At 38.9% G+C, this 27,329-nt stretch overlaps 1 protein-coding gene across 1 annotated transcript in view; it reads right to left on the reverse strand.

Annotated features, from left to right (window-relative positions):
* Positions 1-3,286: 3,286 nt before the first annotated feature.
* Positions 3,287-27,329, reverse strand: part of LACTB2 (lactamase beta 2) — a 29,090-nt gene continuing 5,047 nt past the window's right edge. Inside the window, exons 2-7 of the mRNA XM_036338506.1 lie at positions 25,280-25,443; positions 17,401-17,527; positions 12,084-12,262; positions 9,243-9,391; positions 4,941-5,022; positions 3,287-4,043 (exon numbers count right to left, since the gene is read on the reverse strand). Coding sequence (XP_036194399.1) covers positions 4,000-4,043; positions 4,941-5,022; positions 9,243-9,391; positions 12,084-12,262; positions 17,401-17,527; positions 25,280-25,443 — 745 coding nt within the window. The 3' untranslated portion in view covers positions 3,287-3,999. The remainder of the gene's footprint in view (positions 4,044-4,940; positions 5,023-9,242; positions 9,392-12,083; positions 12,263-17,400; positions 17,528-25,279; positions 25,444-27,329) is intronic.

Here is a 27,329-nt window from a genome sequence, read left to right on the forward strand (position 1 = left end):
CATGAATGTAGATACTGTTGAGTAAACAGAAAATGGGTAAGCAGAAGCTATGAGTAATCCAAACCTACTCCGTGTTTTGAATGGGAGATAAAGGCCGGGGTGACAGAAACAAAAAGGAATGAAATCACCATAATGGCTGGGGACAAACTCTTGCTGTTGAGGAGGCAACAAAATGATTCCTAAATTTCTGTGTACTCCAGCCTGTGTGAGGCATGGCTGGGTGTCAGATTGGTTCCTGTGAGCTTTGTGTGTTCCCATGAGATTCTTCTTATTCCTAAAACCTCAGCCCACAACTATATAGTCTAACCACATAAATTAGTTTCCCAACCACATGATGCTCTGCCATATCTGTTTATGTGCATATGCTATTCCAAGTGGAACAATTCTCACCTCCCAAATACCCCTAACTTCTGGCTGCCACCTGCTCATCGTTTAAGACTGAGCTCAGGCTTCTTGCAGCTTTCTACAACCCAACCAGGTTAGACTCTTCCTTTACTCCAAACGTGGCACTCCATATTGTATGTGTGTCCCCACAACCAGAAAATGAGTTTCTTTAGGGAGCAGAGATGCTCTTTTGTTCTTTTTTTGTTCTTTTATCTCCAGTGCCTGATCCGGTCCCCAGCACAAAGTGGATACTTAACGAATGCCATTGTTTTTGTTCAAGTTCCGTTGCCTTGACATTTTCAATTACCAATATGTTTGATAGCCTTTCATTATCACCCCTCTCCCAATAGGTCTACTTGCAGCTTAAAGTGTACCATGGTACTTCAGACAGTGATATGGAATTATGGCTTTGTGCATTAGATTTCTTCCATTCTGAATGCCCTTCTCATCCCTGTTCCCTAACTCCCTCCAAGAATGGGAGCCGGAAGACCAAAGTTAAGGGTTGCTGCAGTAGTGCAGATAAGAGATGATGATGGCTTGGACTAAAGAGTGCTGGTGGAGTAAGAGGGAGTGAGCAATTCTAGAGGTGGAATAGTTAGTACTTGGTAAAGAATTGGGTATGAGATGAGGGAGGGGGCATAACAATGACAATTAGGTTTTCTGATTTGATCAGAAAGAATGGAGAAGCAAGTTATTAGTAAGAGGTAACTAAACATTCAGATTTCTCTATAATCAGATATCTTGTCTAGATTTTGCTGATATGTGCGATACTTAGGGAATGGGAATACTGATTTTTTTCTTTTTTGGTGCTGGTGTTGGGGAGGATATTTATAGGTATTATTTTTTAATTTTCCATTTTATTGATTTTTTACAGAGAGGAAGGGAGAGGGATAGAGAGTTAGAAACATTGATGAGAGAGAAACATCGATCAGCTGCTTCCTGCCTGTAACCAAGGTACATGCCCTTGATGGGAATCGAACCTGGAACCCTTCAGTCCCCAGGCTGACGCTCTATCCAGTGAGCCAAACAGGCTAGGGCAATTTTCCATTTTAACCATTTCAAGTATACCATTCAGTGGCATTAAGTACATTCAATTGTTTGTGTACAATCATGACCACCATCTATCTCTAGAATTTTCATCCTCCCAAACTGAAATTCCTTACCTACTAAACAATAATTCCCACTTCTCCCTTCCCCCAATCCCTGGCATCTACCATTTTACTGTCTCTATGAATTTGACTACTCTGGGTACCTTATACATGTGGAATCATATAATATTTGTCCTTTTGTGATCAACTCATATCAGTTAGTGCAGTGGTGCTCAACCTTCTGGCCCTTTAAATACAGTTCCTCAGTGACCCAACCATAAAATTATTTTCATTGCTACTTCATAACTGTAATGTTGCTACTGTTATGAATCCTAATGTAATGTAAATATCTGATATGCAGGATGGTCTTAGGCTCATTTGACTGCCAAAGGGGTCGCGACCCATAGGTTGAGAATCGCTGACTTAGTGTAATGTCTCAAGTTTCATCCATGTTGTAGCATATGTCAGAATGTCCTTCCTTTCTATGGCTCAATACTATTCCAGTGTTTGTATACACAACATTTTTATTTATTCACTCACCTTTCAATGGACGCTGGGTTGCTTCCACTATTTGGCTATTATTAATGATGCTGCCATGAACTTGGGTGTACAAATATCTGCTCCAGTCTCTGTTTTCAATTCTTTTGGGTATATACCCAGAAATGGAATTGCTGGATCATATGGCAGTTCTATGTTTAAGTTTTTGAGGAACCACTATATTGTTTCCATGGACGCCACACCATTTTACATTCCCACCAGAAATGCACATGAGTTCCAATTTCTCCATATCCTTCCTAACACCTATTTTCTTTTTTAAATAATAGCCATCCTAATGGGCATGAAGTGGCACCTCATTGTGGTTTTAATTTGCATTTCCCTAATCATCAGTAATGCTGAGCAACTTTGCATGTGTTTATTGGCCATTTGTATACCTTCTTTGGAGAAGTTTCTATTCAAGTCCTTTGCCCAATTTTGAATTGGGTAGCTTGTTTTTTGTTGTTGAATTCACAATTACTTTGTAATATGGGAAGGTTTCAGGAACTCAACAGGTCTCTAGGGCAGTGATGGTGAACCTATGACACGCATGTCAAAGGTGACACGCGAACTCATTTTTTTGGTTGATTTTTCTTTGTTAAATGGCATTTAAATATATAAAATAAATATCAAAAAAAATAAGTCTTTGTTTTACTATGGTTGCAAATATCAAAAAATTTCTATATGTGACACGGAACGAGAGTTAAGTTAGGGTTTTTCAAAATGCTGACACACCGAGCTCAAAAGGTTCGCCATCACTGCTCTAGGGCATGAGAGTAGGTATTCAGAATAGTATGAAAATGCTAGGGTCTTGGGGAAAAGGGCAGAAAGAGGGAGTTAAAAAATATTAAAAGTCTTATCTTAGGAAAGAGTACAGAAAATACATTTTCAGGATTTTGAGCTCATTTTAGTAATGTGGTTTGATAACCTTGTGGGTTAAATAAGCATTGGTGGCCACACTGAGAACCTAACCACTATTTAAGAACATTACTTATATAAAAATGCACTGTCTTATAATCCTCTAATTAAAAAAATTGGTGTAAGTGGAATACTACGCTGCTATAAAAAGGAACAGACACCAGGGGGATGAGGTGATGAGTGGGGGGGGGGGGGGGGAGGCAAGGGGGTATAAGGACACACATGTAATACCTTAATCAATAAAAGAATTGGTATATAATTCATATACTGTATATGTTTATGACTATTTCTATACTAAACCCTAAACTAGGAAAGTAAGTTGGTTATACTCATGGATTACAAAAATAATTATTATATAATGGTTTTAACTGGGAATATATTTTTTAATTACCCAAAGTTGATATACATAAATCACTTGTGGAATCTATAATAATAAAAGCATAATATGCTAATTAGACTGGACAGCCGGATGACCTTCCAGACGAAGCTGGGGCTGCGAGGTCCAAGGCAGGCTGTTGCGGCTGCGAGGGCCGAGCCCCTTTCACAGCTTTCGTGCATTGGGCCTCTAGTATCATTATAAGAAAGTAAACATGATAAAGGGCTACAGAATACATAATCATGATATAATCGATAGAAACATGAAAACAAACCTATCATCTGAAGATATAGACAAGGGTTGCAGAAAAGGAAGGGTTACATAGAAATTACTAAAGCAGCTAGAGAACATAGTACCACTGGCCACTGGTAATAGGTAACCAATCTTCAAGAATAATATCCAGTTTAAATTATATAAGTTTTATTATTTTTAAAGTAATCATTTTACTTAATCAATTGTAAGTGGATAAACTATTGGTTCCTGAATTTTTGGTAAAATGTTACATGATCTAGGTTAGATAAATATTCTATATCATAAATGTAAAGTATAATTTATATATTTGAAAACATGACATCATTTTAAAGTATAAGCAGAGTTATTTTAAATGTTATATACTCTATAATCTCCATAAATAATTAATAGTTAAGAAAACATACCATTCTCTAAAAACAAAACAACAGAACTTTCACTAATATGAAACTAAAGCTGAGCTTTCCATTTCTTGTCAGGATCCATGTTGCTAACTGTGGAAAGAAAAAGAGTAAAATTTTAACAGTGGATAAGCAAATTCACTGGATTTTAAATTATTTTCTGGCTAAAAAAAGCATTCATTCCTAAAATAATTTTGTTGCTCAATATAAAGTTGGTATTTTTTTTTTTGTATATTTAAGAACAATGATGAAGCTTCTACACAAAATTCAGTCTTTTTTTAAAAATATATATATATATATATATTTTATTGATTTTTTACAGCGAGGAAGGGAGAGGGACAGAAAGTTAGAAACATCGATGAGAGAGGAACATCGATCAGCTGCCTCCTGCACACCCCCCAACTGGGATATGCCTGCAACCAAGGCACATGCCCCCGCCCGGAATCGAACCTGGGACCTTTCAGTCTGCAGGCCGACACTCTATCCACTGAGCCAAACCGGTCAGGGCAAATTCAATCTTTGACCAGTTGATTTTAAGGATTAAACTTTTATAAAGATTCTTAATTTGACAAATTAACCTAACACTAGTAAACAATTGTAGAATGACTGCTTTAATACCTTTGAGTTTACTACCTTTAGGACTGCTAAAACCTTTAGCTGTTCCCAAATCTTCTACATGTAAAATTCTTCGTAGATCTTGTGGTCTAGGAGAAGAGAAGCTATTTTCCACTACATGCCTTTGCCTGTCATTCTGGTGGGTGAGGTCTGGAACCTCTAAGCAAGATTCTAATTCCTGTGCGAGTGTTTGGTTCCCACGTGTGGCCCACTGGCCTTTCATTATTGACCTTTCTAGTGCCTGTCTCTTTAACTTATAGTGATATTCAAGGGAGGACTCTAATGGGTGTTATTTTTCCTAAAAGGAACTAGTTCATTTGTAAAAAAAAAAAATGTAAGTGCTGGCAGTAAAAGAAAATTCAGAAGTGTACTTACATATCATTCCGTCTTTTTCTAATTTTTTCAAATGAAGCAAGAGATTACGTTCAGCCACGATATGTAAATTCTCAGGAGTATTCTTAAAAAAGAGAAAGGAAACATTTTTTTAAAAAATATATTTTATTGAATTTTTACAGAGAGGAAGGGAGAGAGATAGAGAGTTAGAAACATCGATGAGAGAGAAACATCGATCAGCTGCCTCCTGCACATCTCCTACTGGGGATATGCCTGCAACCCAGGTACATGCCCTTGACCGGAATCGAACCTGGGACCCTTCAGTCTGCAGGCCGACGCTCTATCCACTGAGCCAAACCGGTTTCGGCCATTTTTTTTTTTTTAAAAGGGACAGAGTTAATCCTTTTGAAACTTAAAAGAAATGCAACAAAAGGAGAAAACTTTAACTTAAATTCATTTAAAAATTTTTATTTTATTGTTGACACTATTATAAATGTCTCCTGTTAAATTCATTTTTATATAGTAATAGCCAAAACTATTTCAGCTTGTACATGTCTTGCTTCAGGCACTGTATTCTTATTTATAGTTCTATAGATTAGCAGTTCTCAACCTATGGGTCGTGACCCCTTTGGGGGTCGAACGACCCTTTCACAGGGGTTGCCAAAGACCACTGGAAAACACATATATAATTACATATTGTTTTTTGTGATTAATCACTATGCTTTAATTATGTTCAATTTGTAACAATGAAAATACATCCTGCATATCAGGTATTTACATTATGATTCATAACAGTAGCAAAATTACAGTTATGATGAAGTAGTAACAAAAATAATTTTATGGTTGGGGGTCACCACAACATGAGGAACTGTATTAAAGGGTCGCGGCATTAGGAAGGTTGAGAACCACTGCTATAGATAGAAGAGACTGTAAGTTCCATAAAGATAGCAACAGTATGGTTTGTTTACTACTGAACACCAGAGCTTAGCATAATGGCACACAGTAGGAGCTAAATATTTTATGAATGAATAAATGTAAAAATTATTCTAGATAGCTTTGATGATGCTACATACATTGGCCCTATGGTTTATTTATTAGGTTATATGATTATAACTTTTCACATTTAGTTTTCATCCTGGATACTTTTTTTGGACTTCTCTTAAACACTGATGTTTACAGTGCATTGTATCATTGACTCTCTTCTCTCTCTTTTTGTTAATACTCACCTGAGGATATTTTCTCCATTGATTTTAGAGAGAGTGGAAAGGACGGAGGGAGGGGTAGAGAGAGAGAAAAACATCAATGTGAAAGAGACACATTAATTGGTTGCCTCCCGCATGCGCCCCAACCAGGGCTGGAGACTGAACCTGCAACCAGTTCCATGCCCATGTCCAGGAATCAAACACAAGACCCTTCAGTGCAGGGGCTGATGCTCTAACCATGGAGCCACAGTGGCCAGGGCTCTTTTCTTTTTTACTAACCCAACTTGCTACAGCACTATCACGCATTGATTCCCAAATATAAACCTCTAACCCTAAACTCCCCTTTAAGCTCCAGTACCATATACTATCTCCACCAGTGTGATCTTCTAGAATGCATTATGTGACTCTCTTGCCCAAGATCTTTGAGTGGTTGGTCATTCCCAGGTTTTTGGCTAAAGCTCAAATTTGTTAGCATGACAATCAAGGCTTCTAATGACCTGATTATGCTTGTCTTTCCTGACTCATTTCCTGGGCCTCCCTTCCTGACCATCAATGCATTCATATGTGGTTTCTTCATGGGATTTCAAACACACACAATGCTCTTCTATTACCCCCAGCGTTTAAACACATCTTTCCTTGTTTAGATCCAATTAAATGATTTAAGTTTCTGAAGCTTTTCCAGAGAAGCCTCATTATCTTACACCTTCATCGGTAGAATTTATCCCTCTTTCCTTGTGCCCTGACATATTGTACATAGGCCTTGGAGGAAGCCTGTTGTGACAGAAACAAGATTTGAATATCTGACATCTGATACTTGAGTATGTGACATCTGCTAGTTTTGTGCCCTTGAAAAAGTTACTTAGCTTACACTTTCTGAGTCAGTTTAAAAAATATTTTTATTGATTTGAGAAGAGGAAGAGAGAAACATTAACGATGAGAATCATTGATCGGCTGCCTCCTGCATACCCTCCATTGGGGATAGAGCTCGAAACCTTGGCATGTGCCCTGACTGGGAGTCGAACCGTGGCCTCCTGGTTCATAGGTTGACTCTCAATCACTAAGCAACACTGGTCAGACCTGTGTTAGTTTTTTATTCTATTAAACTGGAATAATTGTATCGTTATGCAGTAAAAATTTGAGGTATTTGAATTAGGTGCCTCAAATCACATTTGTTAAGGTAAAGCATTTAAATAGTGTCTACCACATAAAAATGTGCTAAAAAATGGGAGCTATTATGATAGTATTACAAGTATGTGTTGTTTTAAATATATTTTAATGATATATTTTATTGGTTTCAGAGAGGAAGGGAGAGGAAGAGAGATAGAACCATCAATGATGAGAGAGAATCATTGATCAGCTGCCTCCTGCAAGCCCCACACCAGGGATTTAGCCCACAGCCCGGGCGTATGCCCTGACTGGGAATCAAACCATGACCTCTTGGTTCATAGGTCGACGCTCAACCACTCAGCCAAGCCGGCTGGTGTTTTTTATTTATTTATTTTATTTTTTAAATGAGTGCACTTTTCCTTTTCATCAACACAACTTTGTGTTGAACATGAATTGAGTCCTTTGAGGGCAGGGATCTGTAGCCATCTTTATATCTCTGTTTTAGTCCGTGTATGGCACATGAAAGGCAGTCAATAAATGTTTGTTGAATGAATAAATCCTTTGCAATACTTAATGCCATTCTATATGCAACAGGTATCTCACACATAAACACAGGGAATACACAACTGAAGACAATTCTGAATGCTAAACCAGTATTTAGGCATGGGCAGGTACTTAATGATGACTTATCTGTGAGAGTTATCAGAGTTCTGTCTGTACTTACAAAAGAAAAAACCCCCAAAAGCCCTAGCTGGTTTGGCTCAGTGGATAGAGCATCGGCCTGCAGACTGAAGGGTCCAAGGTTCAATTCTGATCAAGGGCACATGGCCGGGTTGTGGGCTCGATCCCCAGGAGAGGGCATGCAGGAGGCAGCCAATCAATGATTCTCTCTCACACTGATGTTTCTCTCTCTCTCCTTTCCTGTCTGAAATCAATAAAAAAATATGTTTATATGAAAAAAGAAAAAAAAAATCCAATGTACTAATGAACAGTTTCAAGTGACTCTAGCCTAGTATTATGAGGGAATGAACTCTTTCACAGAATTTAAATATTATCCTTTTGCCAATGGCAGTCTTTTATCCTTAGCCATTTTAACCCTTAATCCGTCCGTTCCTTCCTTCTTTCTTTCCTTCCCTTCCCTTTACTTCTTCCCTTCTCCTCTCCTCTCCTCTCCTCTCCTCCCCTCCCCTCCTCTCCCCTCCCCTCCCCTCCCCTCCCCTCTCCTCTCCTTTTTCTTTCCTTCCTTCCTTATCATCCCTCCCTTTTTAAAACAAAGCACACTGACTGATGATCTTTTTTTGATAATTTGGGCCTTTAGGATATTAAGGCCCCTGCCTAAATGTAATTGGCCGCAGCTCATCTTCAGGTACAATCTCATGTATCTTCTGGCTGTAGATTGTGGTCGTGGGAGTTTTTAAACCCAGGTAATCTAACACCAAAGCCTACATTCTTAAGCTCTAAGCTATACTGTCTATTCAGCAGGTGTCTAATAAACATTTGCTGAAAAACTGAATTATACTAATCGAATGCCACATACTAGTTAGTAGTGCTGCCATATAGTGATGTGCTCAGATGCCATCGCAGTGAGGGGTTCTCTCTATGCACTAAATTTCTCTACTCATGTTCTTTACATGTACTTTTTCCATTGTCAGGCATCGCTGCTAGTCCTCACTGCTGTATCCCAGTGTCTGTCTCGAGCAGATTGCCTCTTCTCACTTATAACAGGTAATCAAGATGGCTAGACCAACATGCAAGTCATTCCAAAACTTCATCATCATGCTGTTGGGAACCATCTGCTACAGAATGAAGTATATGGTTTAATGGTGGCTTAGAATGGTTATTTTTGTTCTCCAGGTTTTGTTTAATTTCTGTGTTCTAGGAAGTTGAGGTTTCAAAACTATACAAGTGGCATTACTTATAAAATTAACAGACTTATTCTGTCCTGGGAGGTGATAAGTTTTTTTATACCTATAGTTTATTAAATAGATTATTCTAATAAAATTGTGGTTATGTACAAATAAGATTAGAAAATTACCTTGTAAATAATTTTTACAAGATCCATTGCTGTAAATGATTTATCAGAATTTTCATGAAATACTTGAAGAATCTGCTGTTCTCGAATATTTCTGTGAGAAATGTATTGTTGAATTTTAGCTTCAGCATTATGGATTACGGGGCCATGTCCTGAATTAGAATAATTATAAAAATTATTTCAACCAGATAAAAAATATTAAGTATAACTGGAATTCATTCATTTTATTTAAAAAGAATTCATATGATGTATTACACACTAAATACACAACAAATAAGAATTATTTGGAAAACTATATAGATATAAGACTTAAAAATTACCTAAATGCCAAAATACATTAGACAATTATTTCAAAACTATATAAAATGCTACTGTGTACATTAAAAAGTATAAAATAAAAACATAGCAATAACAACAGGAACAACAGTAATGATAGGCAATATTTATATGGTACTTATTTTTTTTCCTTTTAATCTTTATTGTTGAAAGTATTACACAGGTCCTCCCTCCCCCCCATTAACCTTTCACCCCTCTCCTGTCCTCCTTTCACTCCCCAGGCCCACACCACCCCACTGTGTGTCCACAGGTTATGTATATATGCATACAAGTTCATTGGTTGATCTCCTCCCACCCACCTATAGAGTTCTTATTATTTGCCAGGCCTGCTCTAAATGCTATACATTATTTTTTACAAGAATCCCAAGAGGTAGGTACTATTATTATCCCTTTTTGGTAGCAGAAACTGAGACATAAGGAGGGTATCTAACCTGCCCACGGTCACACAACTAAGGAGTGGAGCTGGGATTCTGACCCAGGAGCTTTCACCGACTCGTCTCTTACCACTGTGCTACACTTACCTATAGAACAGTGGTTCTCAACCTTCTGGCCCTTTAAATACAGTTCCTCATGTTGTGACCCAACTATAAAATTATTTTCGTTGCTACTTCATAACAGTAATGTTGCTACTGTTATGAATCGTAATGTAAATATCTGATATGCAGGATGGTCTTAGGTGACCCCTGTGAAAGGGTCGTTCAACTGCCAAAGGGGTCATGACCCATAGGTTGAGAACCGCTGCTATAGAAGATTGAAAAGGGGAATGTAAAAGTAGCTTCAGGGAAGTGACGCTATTAAAAATTCACAGTAATCACAGTAAAAATTTAAGAATCTTTTGTATAGGCTTGTAATTCAGAAATGTTGACAACCCGGATAAAGTTATATTGAAATTTACATGCTCTTTTAAAACAGTGCAAATTAATATATTACACAAGTCTGCCAGAGGGATGTTTAAAATATGCGAGGAAAAGAAATGCAGAAGCAGGCTAACCTATTATCATGTAACAAGCACGAGCACCAGGGTGTTGTTAGAATACTGACTCTCATTTACTAGCTGCCAGGCTGCGAAAGTCTCTGAACTGTTTCTTTAGCTGTGCAACGAGGACACCACTACCTACTTCACTGGGTTTTTGTGAGGACCACAGTTGGCTGGAAAGGTCCCTGCAGGTACCTGATGGGGAGCAGGCTTTAATATATGGTAGCTATGGCTACAGAACATAATTTACATATAAGCTCCTGCTGTGCTAATAAGCCAGTTCACTGGATTCACTAAAACTAACACTCTATGGGCCTTTCCTAGGCAGCCTCTCATTAGCTTTGCTTAAATGTGAGTGCACCAATTCTCTTTGCTTTAAAAATAGCTGTCAGCTTCCATTCCTTTTATGCCATAATACTAGAGGCCCAGTGTACAAAATTCATGCATGTGGGGAGGGACGGGGGGTCCCTCAGCCTGGCCTGTGCCCTCTTGCAGTCCCGCCATCGAATGCCCTGCAGAGGGAGGCCCTGCCCGCTGGTCGGTGGCCTGGGCCTGCCTCTTTGGGGTGATCGATTGCGGAGCCTCCTTCCCCGCTACCCCCAATCGATTGCCTGGGCCTCCCTCTGCGGGGCGATCGTGGGGCCTCCCGACCAATCGCATCGCACCTGCCTTGGCTGGCCTGGTGCCAGTGCATGCCATAGTGTGGTCATGGAACTCCAGATGGTCGTTCTGCTGTTTGGCCGTTGGGTCGATTTGTGTATTATGCTTTTATTATTACAGATTAATCCAAATGCCCAGGGTATGTTTTCTACCTCCTCAGCAGTAGAAACTCATGAGAGAATAGGAGGGTTGTAAAGACACTGTATTTTCATATCTTTCCATGGCTCTTTGGTTAGGAACAAGTTAGAAGGACTTAAAAAATAAAGTAATCTAGTCTTTTTTTCCCTTCTGGGCCCTATTGTTAGGGGGTCCCTGTGTGTTTCTTAGCTTCCAGGATGGAGTGGAGATTCATATTGCAGAGCAGTGCAGTGACAGCTGAGATACTAATGACAGGTTTCTTTTCCGGGATAATCTAGATAAATATATGATTTTATAGCTTATATGGAAGATACTATTGCAATAGTGTGAGTTAAAACAACTTAAAGCTCAAAGGTCAAATGTTACCCATGGTTACATGGCTAAAATGTGGTCCATGACAGAAATCAGATTAACAAAACTGAAGATCACTTATGGAATGAAAAAAATTTCTTGTTCCACTGTAAGTTATTTTCCTTGTTTAATAGTTCCATTAATAGTTGTTCAGATATTAAAAAATAACCCTCATATGTTTATAAAAAGTCATTAATATTAATTGTGGCCTTTTTAAAAATATTGCATGGCTATACAGGAGCTAGGGCTATAATTTAAAGAAGCAGTTTACATGTCTGACAAAGAACCCCCCCCCCCCCCCCCCACCACACACACACACACATCAAAATGAACCTTTCTCATCATCTGACACAAATGGTTTACCAGATTTAAAAATTACCCACCTGGATATATAATACCAGCTTTGATTTTCAGTAACTTTTTTAGGGAGTTCATATAATCATAGAGGTCTTCAAATACAGTTGTTCCTTCCCCTAGGATGCAATCTCCAGAAAAGAGAGCATTTTCCTCCTCTAACAGTAGAGCCATATGATCATCAGTGTGGCCAGGTGTGTATATAACTCTGGTTAAAAGAAGAAATAGAAATAATCATGAACTCTTAAGCTTAGAAGAAATTTTGAGGAGCAAATTATTCTCTATGCTTTCCTCTGAACAAGACACTAATAAATAATGTAAGTTAAAAAGCTTTTTCTCTTGTCGCTCACTTAAAATTATCACCAGATAGTTTCTCCCTTTAATAAAATCAAATTTCTCACTCTGAAGTGCAAATTTAATACTTTCCCCACATTTTTCCTTATTTTATAAGTAATGAATATGGCTTACAAGAAGTTGGGGGGAAAAAAGGAAAGTACTTATAGTAGATAAAAATCACCAATCTTTCTACTACTTAGAGATAGTGCTTTTATTTTTTAAGAACGTATATATTTTTTGCCTTGGCCGTTGCTGCTCAGTGGTTAGAACACTGGCCCGCACACTGAAGGTTTGTGGGTTCAATTCCCAGTCAATGCCACATACTTGGGTTGCAGGTTCATTCCCCAGCCTCATTGGGGCACGTGTAGGAGACAACCAATCTATGTGTTTCTCTCACATCATGCTTCTCTCTTTCCTCCTCATTAGCAACTAAAGGGTCAGTATTTTCAGTGGATACTCTGCCAAATACTTAAAAGTCAGATAACTGCACTACTACTTAACCTATCCCAGAGCATAGAAAAAGAAGGAAAAGTTATGAATCCCAAACCTGACAAAGGTTGCACAAAAAGAAAACTATTGCCTGATCTCACTAATGAATAGTTATAAAAATCTTAACTAAAATATTAACAAATAGAATCCTAGAACATATTTAAAAATATCATGATCAAGTACAATTTATTAAAAAAATGTCAGATGTTTCAATTTTAGGAGATCCTTGCAAATCATAATAAAGCTATGGAGAAAACAAGTAAGGTCATCTCCTACACTGCACAGACATCTGGCAAAATTCAACTCTTAAGAAAACTGAAGCTACTATAACTTAGAAGAGTTTCTCATTTGCCAAAAAATCCAATCAAATCCTTAACGTTAAATACTGCAACTGTAAAGCTCTTTAAAAGAGTCTGCTAACAATATAAGAGATATGAGGTATAAGAACATGAGGTACTCGTGTAATGGGAGCAATTATTTTTGAGAGACATTAAGAACTGATTTTAGGAACTATTATGCTTTTATGGTTTCCAAGTATGTGCTGTACATATGGCAAATGATTACTATATTTAGTAATGGTGAGGTATTGAAGAGATGTTAAAACCATCTCTTTTGTCTGATTAAACCTGCTGCAACCAGTTAATGAAAGTATTCCATGTTATATGAAAATAATTGCAGGAGATACATTTCCAGCAACTATAAAACTATGTGGTGTGGGTATCTGTCTTATCTTATGGACAATCTTATGAATAGTCACACATAGAAGGTGTTTACAAATGGAACCTCAACCTTTTCTTTTTTAAATCTACATATACTCATTTGGAGAACCATTCTTTCGTGGTCTGCAAACTGCCTTATCCATCAATGTGCTTGCAATGCCTCCTTAATTATTCCCCTCCTACTTCCCATGCCAGGACTCAGTAATGGTTTTCTTTGATAATTTCTAGGCTGAAGACAATAATATTTCTTAAATTAGGGGATCAGAAGACAATAATATTTCTTAAATTAGGGGATCCAGTCACCTGGGTGGCTAATGCTTTAATTTGCATAAAAACTGTGTTAAAATTTACTTCACGTAGGCGGAGGAGAAAAGGAAATGACATCAGAGGTGCTTTGCTAAAGATCAGAAGAACTGCAGCTGTGCCTCCTATTCATCAGGTAGAGCATTTATCTAGTTCTGTGACACAGTCGACTTTATTAGAATGGCTCTTTTAGAAAATTTAGAACAGTCAACAAAAGCTGTCAGATTAACTTGAGAACTTAAACTCAGTTCCCTAGAAAATTCCTGAGCATTATATCTAGAATCCTTACTGAAAACCTTGATAACTTTCTATTTTTTTACTAATGGGTTCTTGGTGGGTACTATCTCTCTATTGAATTTTTTTCCTTTTCAAAATTGGCAGGTAGGCAAGATCACCTGGATGTGAAATATTTGGGACCTAAGTAAATTTTAACCTTTTGTTTATGGAACTTTTGCGTAAGATTGAGTCTTTGTGTTAATATTTAAAACTATTGGATTTTACTGACTATAAACATGGAAACTGGAAACCACATCTATAGTATATTAAGTGTTCTATTCAGATTTTAGCATAATTGGAATCTACATTTTGAGATAAGATTATTTACTAGATCATAAAAAAAGTGTCTGCTTTTTTTTGATTCTGTGTTAGTTTTCCCCTCAAATCTTAAAATAGATACCCATACTTAACTTAATCAGAATGCAGTACAACAAAAATTAAATGGAATTCACAAAATATTGAGATCCTGGGCATCAATTCATCCATGAAACAAGATAGTATTCAACTGAGGGGGTGGGGTCGTGACAGGAAGCAAGTACGTGGGTGGCTCTCAGGCACTGATGTCCTTCCTAGATCTGCAAACTGCTCATATGGTTTGTTCAGTTTTTAACAATTCACCGCCTTGCACACTGATGATATACACACTTTTCTGTTTGTATACTTTAAAAGCTTAAAATACACGGTCTGTTCACAGCAGATGGGTGGTAGGTAGTTAACCTCCAAGAGTTCAATAGTCTTAATTTGCATATTAGGTACAGATCTAATATCCATGCTTCTGTGATAACTGATAAACCAGTACTGTGGTTCCCACACATGAGACAGAAAACTTGATGAGCTACCTCCTCCTGTCTCTACTCCCTTCTTTAACTTGGCCCAGGGCTGGTGTGTGAGGGGGGCATCCAGCGTTGTCAAGAATACTTTTTGAATAATGCAGTGTTTGATTTTCTGTGGTATCATCAATATATGATACTGTATTTCCCAGCCTCTCCACAGTCAGGAGTGATTCATGACTGAATAGACAGGCAATGCAACAGAAGGCCGGGTCCATGAAAACCTCCTATGCAACATCCCTTTCACTCTCCTCCACTCACTGGACTGACGGTGATGAGCACGGCAATCTTGAAGGACTAGTATTGAGGATGGAGGACTCCACAAGAGTCCTGGAACATTATGCAGGAGGGCCACTTGCTAATCAGAAACCGTTTTTGGACTTTATGTGACTGAAAATTAAACTTATTTCATGTTTGAGCTATTATACATTTCTGGTTTGGTTTGCTATAGCAACTGACTTAACTAATACTAGAGGCCCAGTGCATGAAATTTGTGCACTGGTAGAGTCCTAGCAGCTGCAGACTGCCGATCTTGGCCTCCCTCCCTTCCTCTGGCCGGCCCGCCCCCTGGTTGAACTCCTGGAAGAACTCCAGTTGAGGGGACAATTTGCATACTACCCTTTTATTATATAGGATTGTGAACCTAAGGAACTGATTAACTTTTAAGGAGATACCTACTTATACACCAAAATTATAATTTATTTATTTTTATTATTATTTTTTAAAATATATTTTATTGATTTTTTACAGAGAGGAAGGGAAAGACAGAGAGTTAGAAACACCAACGAGAGAGAAACATCGATCAGCTGCCTCCTGCACATCTCCTACTGGGGATGTGCATGCAACCAACGTACATGCCCTTGACCGGAATTGAACCTGGGACCTTTCAGTCTGCAGGCTGACGCTCTATCCACTGAGCCAAACCGGTTTCGGCCAAAATTATAATTTAATAAGTGCTATAATAAAATAATAAAAATTACATAAAAGTTGGAGGAGGAAGCAGTTTAATTCTTTCCAGGAGGGGTTCTTGAAGTAACATGTAAACTGAGGTTTGAAGACTAAATGGGTAATTTATCAGGGGGACAAGGTGGAGGGGAAGGGCTGAGGCCTCGTAAAGGGGAGGGTATGAGCAAAGTCATGGACAGACAGAATGTGCTCAGGAGTATTTGGATATGGCTAATTGTGTTTGTGAGGGGAGTGGTAGGAACTAAGACTAGAAAAGTGGTTTGGGGCCAAGCTGTGGTAAGGAGAATAAACATGATCTTGTATGCGGTGAGAGTTATTCAAGGTTTCAAGTGACAGAGTAAACTGGAAAGGGAAGAGCCTGGAGATTCCTGGCTTAGAAGTAGTGGTAGTGAACACAAAGAAAAAGGGACAGCAGTGACAAATATTTTTGAGGTAAGAACTAATGTGAATAGCCCTGGTCAGTGTGGCTCAGTTGGTTGGGTGTGATCCTGTGCACTGAAAGGCTGCCAATTTGATTCCTGGTCGGGGCACATGCCGGGGTTGTGGGCTAGATCCCTGGGAGGGGGCAAGCAGAAGGCAGTTGATTTATGTTTTGCTCTCACATTGATGTTACTCTCTCCCTCTAAAAAAAAAAAATTAATTAATAAACTAACGTGATTAGATGTCTTGGGCAGGGGAAGGGGATAAAGGTGAAGAGGAGTTAAGTTGGATCATAGAAGAAAAAAAATCTTAAGTACTGAGAGAAGTAGGAGTTCTGAAATCAGGAAGTCAGGACAGATGGAGAGAGAGGAGAATCATCATAATTACTTGTGTTTTAAAATTACTGAGTTGAAAACACCTTTTTGAATCCCTTGAACAGGTCATGGGGGATTATGGGTCTGGCCTAAAATGTATTTACTTTAGGTATGGGTCATTTTTTGGAAATGAGAATAGGAGAAAACCCTTAATTTTCCAGCAGGAAATTCTAATCTATTTTGCAATTTAAATTTTATTCATTAAGAAGTGGTAATCATATAATTTAAACAAATCATTATAAAAGAGTAGATAGAGGGAGAAGTCTTTCTTTTTCTGTTTCTCAAGCAACCCATTTTCTCTTCCCAGAATAACCAATGTTATCAGATATCTTATATCCTTCTTCCTGAGACAGTCTTCAGTCATACAAGCAAATATGTGGAAATCTTCCTTTCCCCCTCTTTTATAACACACTAGAGGCCCGATGCGCGAGATTCGTGCAAGAGTAGGCTTTTCTTCCCCCGGCTGCCAGCACCAGCTTTCCTCTGGCACCTGGGACCTGGGCTTCCCTCACAGCCCCGCTTCTTCTGGAAGGATGTCTGGTCTAATTAGCATATTACGCTTTTATTATTATAGATATACATAAACTCCCCCCTCCCCCCACCACCTTCTCCAGCCAAGGGTCATTTACATACCTTAGAGTGGCACCCTCAGTCTTAACCAAATCTCCATCTTTTAGATAAATATATTGTTGCTCTCCATCTCCGATAATTTCTTCTCTCTGAGGATTCCGTGGGAGTTTTTTAATGCAATATGGAGTGTCTAGTGACAAAACATGTAAAATATTTAACTCACACTTTAAATGACAATTCAGCCTTTTAAGAGGCCAGTTTTCATAGAATTCCTGTGAGTAGCTGCAAAAAATATTAACATTAGAGACAACAGAAAATGAGGTGAATTATAGCTGCTTATCTCTGGGATGGTAACTGTTTCTTCTATCTCAACAAAAGAGCTTTTACTCTCTAATGCCCTCCTAGCTCTACATAAAAGTCTTTGTGTTTTTCTAGTCACTCCTACTTTATACAATAGTTTGAAAGTTCTTCATAATCTCAGCTAGCTTTGATATCAAGATGCGTGTTGAAGAGGGAGTAATATAAAACATAGGAACTTTTCTCTGTCTAGGTGCTTAACATATAGTAAAAGAAGTCCTGGTATCATGGCATTAGTTAATAATAAAAGAATGATAATATAAAGCTCTTTCTAGGAATGCTTAGAGCAGGGGTGGGCAAACTTTTTGACTCGAGGGCCACAATGGGTTCTTAAACTGGACCGGAGGGCCGGAACAAAAGCATGGATGGAGTGTTTGTGTGAACTAATATAAATTCAAAGTAAACATCATTACATAAAAGGGTACGGTCTTTTTTTTCAATAGTTTTATTCATTTCAAACGGGCTGGATCCGGCCCGTGGGCCGTAGTTTGCCCACGGCTGGCTTAGAGGAAGCCCCAAACTCAGGGCTAAGATATTAAAACATTAAAATAAATTTAACCCATACTACCTGTCATGAATGCAAAGAAAGTCAATTAATTAATTAGCCAATCAATAGCTGACTGCCAGTTATTTAACCAGTATAGTGAGTGTAAGCGCCATGACATCAAAGTGCTTAAAAGCTCTCATAGTTGGGGCACTAAAACTTACAAACAGGAAAGAATTAAACAACTATACTCAGTACCATTTAATGAATACTAAATGGACAATTCAGCTAATAAAAGCAAAATGAGGTTGGAGAAAGGAGAAACAATTAGGAAAGGATTCATAAATATCATAAAACTTGAGGTGTGGCTTATAGGATAAGTAGGATGAGAAAAAGGTTCAGACAGGTAAAGGGAACAGCATTAGTGAAGCCATAGAAATGAGAATGAATATGGCATATGGGCAACAGCAGAACACCACCAATTTGTCTAACACAAAATACTGGCTGGGAAGAGTAAAGATAAGTGGGATTAGTAAGGTGAGCTCAGATCCTGGAGGGCCCTAAATTGCCTTTCACAGAATAGAGGAATTTATACTTTGCTGTATGTGGCCCATGTATGCACTTTAATGTTAACAGGTTGATCAATATGGCAGCTGCAGGTGGGGAGCCTGGAGGGGGAGAGATCAAAAGACCAGGAGGGGATGACTGTAATAACCCAGCTGGAAGGTAATATTAGCGCAAGGGTGTTACCAATGGAAATGCAGAGGGAGAAAAGACATTCAGAAAAAAACTGACAACGCATAGAAATCTGGGTAAGTATGAAGGATAAAGAAGATAGAAAACTGCAATATAATAAAAATAAAATAAACCAACAGCAACTGGATTTTCTCTCTCTAGCCTCAGACTCCATTATTTTGTATCTTTGAGGCTGAAGCAAGAAATAATATGCTATTCTGGGAACTGTCTCCATTATAGAGTGACATGATGAGGTTTTTTTGGTTTGTTTTTATTTTTAATCTGTATAATTTTATTTTGTAGTAAAGAAGTAGAAGTATATTTCTAGTTATGAGACCTTTGACAGACAATATTTCCAAAAAAACTCACAATTACCTCAAAATTACAAAACACATGCCATACTATAAAATAATGCTGTGTCAGCTTTAAAAATTATATGTAAATATAAAAGCATACATCCTATTCTCAATAGCAATCTATACAGACAGGATGTAGAAGGGTATGCTGAAAGCAATCATCCTATATAATAAAAGCCTAATATGCTAAGTGTCTGATGATATGCTAAGGTTGCTCAACTGCTTGCTATGATGTGCACTGACCACCAGGGGGCAGACAGCTGACTAGTAGCTATGATGTACACTGACCATCAGGGGCAGACGCTCAACCAGTAGGTTAGCACATTGTATGCGGGAAACGTATCTATACGTTTTACGTTGACTGTAAGTAGTAGAGCGCGAGACATGTATTAATATGTTTTTTATAGATTTCGGTAGAATGCAGGTAACATATAAATACATAAACTAAAGTTATCGTAATTTTACTGAACGTTGCCATTTGTGCAAAAAATTAGCAAAAATGGCCCGCGCCACCTGTTAGCATGCGATAAAAACTACCCACGTACAATGTGTTAGCTTGCTACTGGGGTCTGGCTGATCAGGACTGAGCAAGACGGGCCAGACACACCCTGGATCCCTACCACGGTCCCTCCCTGGCTGGCCTACCTTCTGCATCCCTCCCTGGCCCTGATCATGCACCGCTGGGGTCCCTCGGCCTGGCCTGCACCTTCTCGCAATCTGGGACCCCTCAGGATATGTTGGAGAGCTGGTTTCAGCCTGATGCAGAACGACCGGTTGCTATGATGTGCACTGACCACCAGAGGGCAAAAGCTCAATGCAGGAGCTTCCCCCTGGTGGTCAGTGTGCTCCCCCTCAGCCAGAAACTGGACTCACAGCTGGCGAGAGCAGTGGCAATGGCGGGAGCCTCTCCCACCTCCACAGCAGCGCTAAGGATATCCGACTGCTGGCTTAGGTCCAGGGAGTGGACCTAGAAATCCCCTGAGGGCTGCCAGACTGCAAGAGGGCACAGGCCAGGCTGAGACACTCCCCCAGAGTGCAAGAATTTTGTGCACTGGGCCTCTAGTATAAGAATTATTTTTAGTCAAAGCTTATTGAGATATAATTCACACACAATAAAATTCCCCCTTTTAAAGCATAAAATTCAGTGGTTTTTTTAGTCTATTCAAAGAATTGTTCAACCACCACCATCTAATTTTAGGACATTTTCAAAACCCCTCATAGACACCTCATACGTAATGGTAGTCACTCTCTATTCTCTCTTTCCAGCCCCTGGCAACTACTTACATAATTATTTTAACAGGAGGAAACCCTCAGTCATTTGCTAAGGTCTGAATAATGAATTATAACATCATCACTAAGGCTAATTATTTAAGCAGATACAAACATGTGATATTATTTACGTGTAATGCTTTCTAATAGAAACACATTCTAATTGAATAGCATAGAAGCAAACATCTGACTCTAGGACTTGAATGTGAAATAAATGGCAATGACCCAACTTCAGCTGCAAAATAGTCATTATCAGATAATAAAATATATTTATCAGATTTACTCAAAAACAAACCCAAAACAAAACACCCAAGCAGCTTGGGTCTATATAGTTCTCACATCTAGTAAACTTCTGGCTCCCTGTAAGCCATGAGTTCCGAAATGAAACACTGCTTTTATTTAAAAAATTTGTAAGCAGGTTGCTTCAGAATTACTCTATCTTCCTACAGAAATCTTATAAACGGCATTCATAATTTTGGTGTGGCCTGTAAAAAATATAGATTGTTAGCAATGTAAAGGAGCCATACTAATAATAATTAAAAAACAACAACAGTAAAACAATGTAGAATGAAGGAAATGATAATAAAACAAAATGAACAAGAATGGTAATGGTAAAGGATTTAGGGAATGAAGAAATACATGGGACTTTTGGGGGAAGATTCTGAAAGGTACCTCTGTACATTTTCAGTGCTGAGAAACTCAAAGTCTACATTGCAGCTGGTCTAACTTCAATAAAGTTCAGAATGAAAGACATCAAGCCACTTTTCAAATAAAGCATTAAAAGTTTAGTGGCTATAAAACAGTATCAAATTTCTCCTTGATTTTCTTTCTTTTTTAAAAAAAATATATTTTATTGATTTTTTTACAGAGAGGAAGGGAGAGGGATAGGGAGTTAGGAACATCAATGAGAGAGAAACATCGATCAGCTGCCTCCTGCACACTCCCCACTGGGGATGTGCCCGCAACCAAGGTACATGCCCTTGACTGGAATCGAACCCCGGACCCTTGAGTCCGCAGGTCGACGCTCTATGCACTGAGCCAAACCGGTCAGGGCCTCCTTGATTTTCTTTAATCTCATGGGTAATCTTTTATGTAAATATTCATTATTTTAAAGGAACCCAAAACTATTTCAATTTTTACCTTAGAGAAAGTTAAGTCAAATGTCCATTAACAGGTGAATGGATAAATAAATTGTAGTGTATTCCTACCACCGATTACTATTTGGCAATAAAAAGGAACAAACTACTGATACGTGAAACATGGGTGAATCTCAGAGATATGATGCTGTGTGAAAGAAGCCAGAGAGTGATCCTGCATGCATCCATTATGTGACACTGCAGACAGGCAAAACTAAGCCACAGTGAAATAAAGCAGGTGAGTGGGCGCTGGAGGTGGAGGGGAATCACGGCAGGGGCCTCTGCAGGGTCAGAAAGGGATCTCTTCTGGGTAAGTGTTCTTTACCTTGACGGGATTGGTCACATAGCTTTTGATAAACTACACACTTAAAAAACAGGTACATTTTATGTATGTAAATTCAAGCTCAGTAAAATTGACTTGTGAAGGAAAAAAAGCAGGCCATAAACATTTTAATTTTTCAAATTGACCCTCATGCTAAGAGTTGACCAAAGCTAATTAAGGATCCTCAGCCTAGTTTTTTAATTGACAAAATTTTATGGGTAGACAGACAAGAGAAAGAAGGGCGAGGAAAGTCAGAGTGGGAGAGAATGGTTTCCTGTGGCATACAGTTCCCCTGGATTGGAATAAAGGAGGGAAGAGGGTAAGAAGTTAGGTTAGATAGTTTCTTATAATGAGCAGCCTGGTGACATTGGCTGGTGTAGCTGAGAATATCTTTCCATCCCAATTGCAGTCTTAAGGCCTAAAAAAGAAGATACTTAAAAATATTTAGTTGTGAATGAACACTTATTACCTCCTTGTCCTTTATCTGCCTTGAACATGGCAAGCATACTCCCATTCTAGCATCTGCTCCTGCAATGCCCTTTGCCTGGTATGCCCTGCTCTGATACATATATAGCTTACTCTCTCTCTCCCTGTCTACCCTAATATAATAGCCACTGCTCTCTTCCCCTTTATTCTCTCTCCCCCTTTTCTTCTCTTAATTTAGTTTTCTTCATAGCACCTATCACCATCTGAGCTATTACATACTTACCATTTACCTTCCCTACTAGAATGAAGCCCAATGAAAGTGGAGTCATTGTTTTATTTTTTTTTTCCTTTTTTTTTTTTAATTAAATCTTTATTGTTCAGATTATTACATTTGTTGCTCTTTTTTCCCCCCATAACTCCCCTCCTCCCAGTTCCCGCCCCACCCTCCGCCCTCACTCCCCACCCACTGTCCTCATCCATAGGTGCACGATTTTTGTCCAGTCTCTTCCCGCATCTCCCACACCCCTTTCCCCCCCAGGAATAGTCAGTCCATTCCCTTTCTATGTCCCTGATTCTATTATAATCAACAGTTCATTCTGTTCATCAGATTATTTATTCACTTGATTCTTAGATTCACTTGTTGATAGACGCATATTTGTTGTTCATAATTTGTATCTTTACCTTTTTCTCCTTCTTCCTCTTCTTAAAGGATACCTTTCAGCATTTCATATAATCCTGGTTTGGTGGTGATGAACTCCTTTAGCTTTTCCTTATCTGTGAAGCTCTTTATCTGACCTTCAATTCTGAATGATAGCTTTGCTGGATAAAGTAATCTTGGTTGTAGGTTCTTGGTATTCATCACTTTGAATATTTCTTGCCACTCCCTTCTGGCCTGCAAAGTTTCTGTTGAGAAATCAGCTGACAGTCGTATGGGTATTCCCTTGTAGGTAACTGAGTTTCTTTCTCTTGCTGTTTTTAAGATTCTCTCTTTATCTTTTGCTCTTGGCATTTTAATGATGATGTGTCTTGGTGTGGTCCTCTTTGGATTCCTTTTGTTTGGGGTTCTCCGCGCTTCTTGGACCTGTAAGTCCATTTCTTTCACCAGGTGGGGGAAGTTTTCTGTCATTATTTCTTCAAATAGGTTTTCAATATCTTGGTCTCTCTCATCTTCTGGCACCCCTATAATTCTGATGTTGGTACGCTTGAAGCTGTCCCAGAGGCTCCTTACACTATCCTCGCATTTTTGGATTCTTTTTTCATTTTGCTTTTCCGGTTGGGTGTTTTTTGCTTCCTCGCATTTCAAATCATTGACTTGATTCTTGCGCTCCTCTGGTCTGCTGTCGGGAGTCTGTATAATATTCGTTATTTCAGTCCGTGTATGCTTAATTTCTAGTTGGTTCCCCAATATAAGATCGAGGGTCTCATTAGATTTCTTGAGGATCTCACTACATTTATCGGCGGCTTCTAGACAGTTCTTAAGAGACCTTAAAAGTGTGGTTCTGAACTCTATATCTTCCATTGACAATTTTGTCCTGTTTCTTTGTCTCCGCATTTTGTTATGCTTCCTTGGTGCACCTCCTAGTGGTCTTTGTTCGCAGTCTTATAGTTAAATCTTGATTGTTGTAGCTAATTCCAGGGAGGGTTTGACCTCTAGGCCAAGTGGCTATGAGAATCAGCTGTGTCAGTAGTGAGAGAACTTCTGTCCTCTAGGGAGGTGCTAATCTAGCCTTTGCCTGAGGCTATCCGGCAAATGCCTGTGTGCAGGGCTTGGGCGGGGCGGGTAGAACAGGATCAACAGGGTGGGCCGGAGAGAGCAGTTATGGCGGCTCTCAGTCCTGTCCCCAGGGGCTCTGCCTCTCTGAGTCCCAGCACCCGCTGCAAAGCTCAGAGAGAAAGCTGCACTCGCTCTGACCGAAGCCAGACAGTCCCGCTTCTCCTGTTTGAGTCTGGGTCCCTAAAGACTCGCCCGGATCTGGAGCTCAGAGTCTGCGACTCCCTCCCGATTGAAAACGCCAACCGCGCCCTCCGCCGCCAGCCCGCTCCGCACACTCCGCACCTCAGAATTTGACTTCAGCACTGCGCCTCCTCTGAGTGTCCGTATGCGTTTCTCTTTCCTCCTAGTTGTAGGACTTCCACTCAGCCAGCGTTCCTGTGGTTCTGGGTGATGTCCCTTCCGTTTTTTGGTTTCACTTTTGAAGTAGTTGTTCAAAGCAGCAAACTCCGGCGTTAACCTATGCCGCCATCTTGGTTCTCCCCAGGAGTCATTGTTTTAATCACTGCTACATCCTTTGTGCCAAGAACAGTGCTTGAACATAGCAGCAAGTTGAATATTTGTTAAAGAAATGAATGAATGAATCTATGTTTATGATGGTGGGATGAGGGAATAAGGAGAGAGATGGTAAAGTGTTAATACTGGATAAATTTCAAGAACAAAGATCTTTCATCAGTATTATACAGTATACAGATAACTGTCTGAAAGTTATGGAAGACCTGAGATCATGTTTAGAATGTGGACAATAACAGCAACTACCTCAACAGTGCCTGGCACAGAGTAAAGAGTCAACAATAGTTAGTATGAAATCTGAAGTAGCAACTGTCACACAGACTAAATTAAAACTGATGATCACTGGGCAAAGGGGAAAAATAACAGGGAGAAGAGAAATAGAAAAATAGGATTTCTACTTTTTTCCTTTGTTAAAAATAGTCACAGTATTCAAGTTATATTAATGTATAAAAGTACCATTTAAATATAAGGTATTCAGTAAATTGTTTATTAGCTTACTTAGCTCTGTAATGGAAACAAATTATTCTGAAAACATAGGTTTTCTCATGAGCTTAATGAGTATATTCTGCTTACCATTTTCAATGTTTTTACAAATATCTCCTATGCCTCCAGTATGATCACGATGCCAGTGAGTCACAATGATTTCCTGGATTGCTGTGTTAAATTCGTTCAGAGCCTGCTTTAAACAGATGATATATTCTGGAATTGCTGGTTCTCCAGTGTCAATGAGGATTCTCCTGAAAGTTAAACAGAAGATGATCACACCATTGGAACAGTTACTATTAGCATATTTCTCACACAGGTAATTTACATTGAAGAAACTGCATAAATTGCTTTGCTTTCAAAACCAGCTGTATGTTACTTGAGCTTAACTAGAGAAATCTCACTTTAAGAAAGTTCTTATGGCTAAATGTAAGTCTGAATAAGGAGTAATCTATATATATAAAAGCCTATGCAACCATTTGACCGGTAGCTATGATGTGCACTGACCACCAGGGGGCAGACGCTCAATGCACAGGCATGGAAACATGGAACAGAATAATGAATCTCAGAGGGAAGGGCAGAGGGGGGGAAGGCGGGAAAAGATGAACCAAAGACCTTATATGCATACTAGAGGCCCGGTGCATGGATTCGTGCATCGGTGGAGTACCTCGGCCTGACCTGTGAGGATCAGGCCGAATCTGTGCACCAGATCTCTGACATCCCCTGAGGGGAGCTGGATTGAGAGAGGGTGCAGGCCAGGCTGAGGGACCCCACTGGTGCATGAATCCGTGACCTCCCGGTTCATACGTTGATGCTCAACCACTTAGCCACATCGGCTGGGCTGTCTTTGAGTTCTTTTAACAATATCCTCAAATGTCTCAGAGACATGAAAGAATCTGCCCCAATGGCACCCCTAAAGAAACCTACTCTTTTGCACTACATACAAAACTTATCCCTGAAGCTTTACAATGGCTCCCTTACACATGAAAATGAAATCAGTAGAAAAGCATGGGAGAAATGTCTGAGTTGCTTTGCTTCTTTATTTAGACAACCCTATTATTATATTCCTGCTTTTGGTTCTGAACCTTCATATACTTTGCCCTTCATCACTATTTTATGGAATGATGGTCTTTCGCTAAGAAGTTTTCCTGAACTAAAGAAATAAGGGTGACATTTCCTCCTCAAGAACCAATGAATTAACTTTGTAATTCATGTTGTTTCATAGTAGCACCTCCCTAGCTCAGGCTTCGGGAGAGATTAGTCTTTATGAAAAGACTGAATCATTCATTCATTTACTAATTCATCAATAACTGACAAACAGGTCAATGGAACAGAATAGAGATCCCAGAAATAAACCATATATATATATGTATAATACAAACTATACATATATATGTATATATAAATATATATATTCAAGTAATGTACAAATAAAGGAGGCAAGCATATACAATAGGAAAAGACAGTCTCTTCAATAAGTAGTATTGGGAAAACTGAACATCTATATGTAGAATGAAATTGGGACTTTTTTTATACCTATACCAAAATAAACTCAAACTGGATTACACTTAAATGTAAGACCCCCCCCCCCCCAAACCACAAAATTCATAGAAGAAAACATAGGCATAAACTCTTTTGACATCAGTCTCAGCAATATTTTTTGGAACTGTCTGCTCAGGCAATGCCAACAAAAGCAAAAATAAAGAAATGGGACTACATAAAACCAAAAAGAAACCATCAACAAAATGAAACCATCAACAAAATGAAAAGGGAACCTACTGAATGGGGGAACAATGTAACATCTTACATCAACCAACATAGAAAATTAAACTAATATCTGGCGTTTTCACATATTTATTATCTCAGATCAACTCTAGGAAGGTGCTATTATTTATTATTATTTTATTTACAGCAGAGGAAACTAGTCTTCAGAAAGGCTAAGTGATTTGCTCCAGGCCCCAGCAATAGGTGGTGCTGGGAAGCACTAGACCAGGGGTGGGCAAACTTTTTGACTTGAGGGCCACAACAAAAGCATGGATGGAGTGTTTGTGTGAACTAATATAAATTCAAAGTAAACATCATTACATAAAAGGGTACGGTCTTTTTTTTTATTCATTTCAAATGGGCCGGATCTGGCCAG

Source organism: Myotis myotis, unplaced genomic scaffold (assembly GCF_014108235.1).
Source record: "Myotis myotis isolate mMyoMyo1 unplaced genomic scaffold, mMyoMyo1.p scaffold_m19_p_16, whole genome shotgun sequence".
Taxonomy (NCBI): Eukaryota; Metazoa; Chordata; class Mammalia; order Chiroptera; family Vespertilionidae; genus Myotis; species Myotis myotis.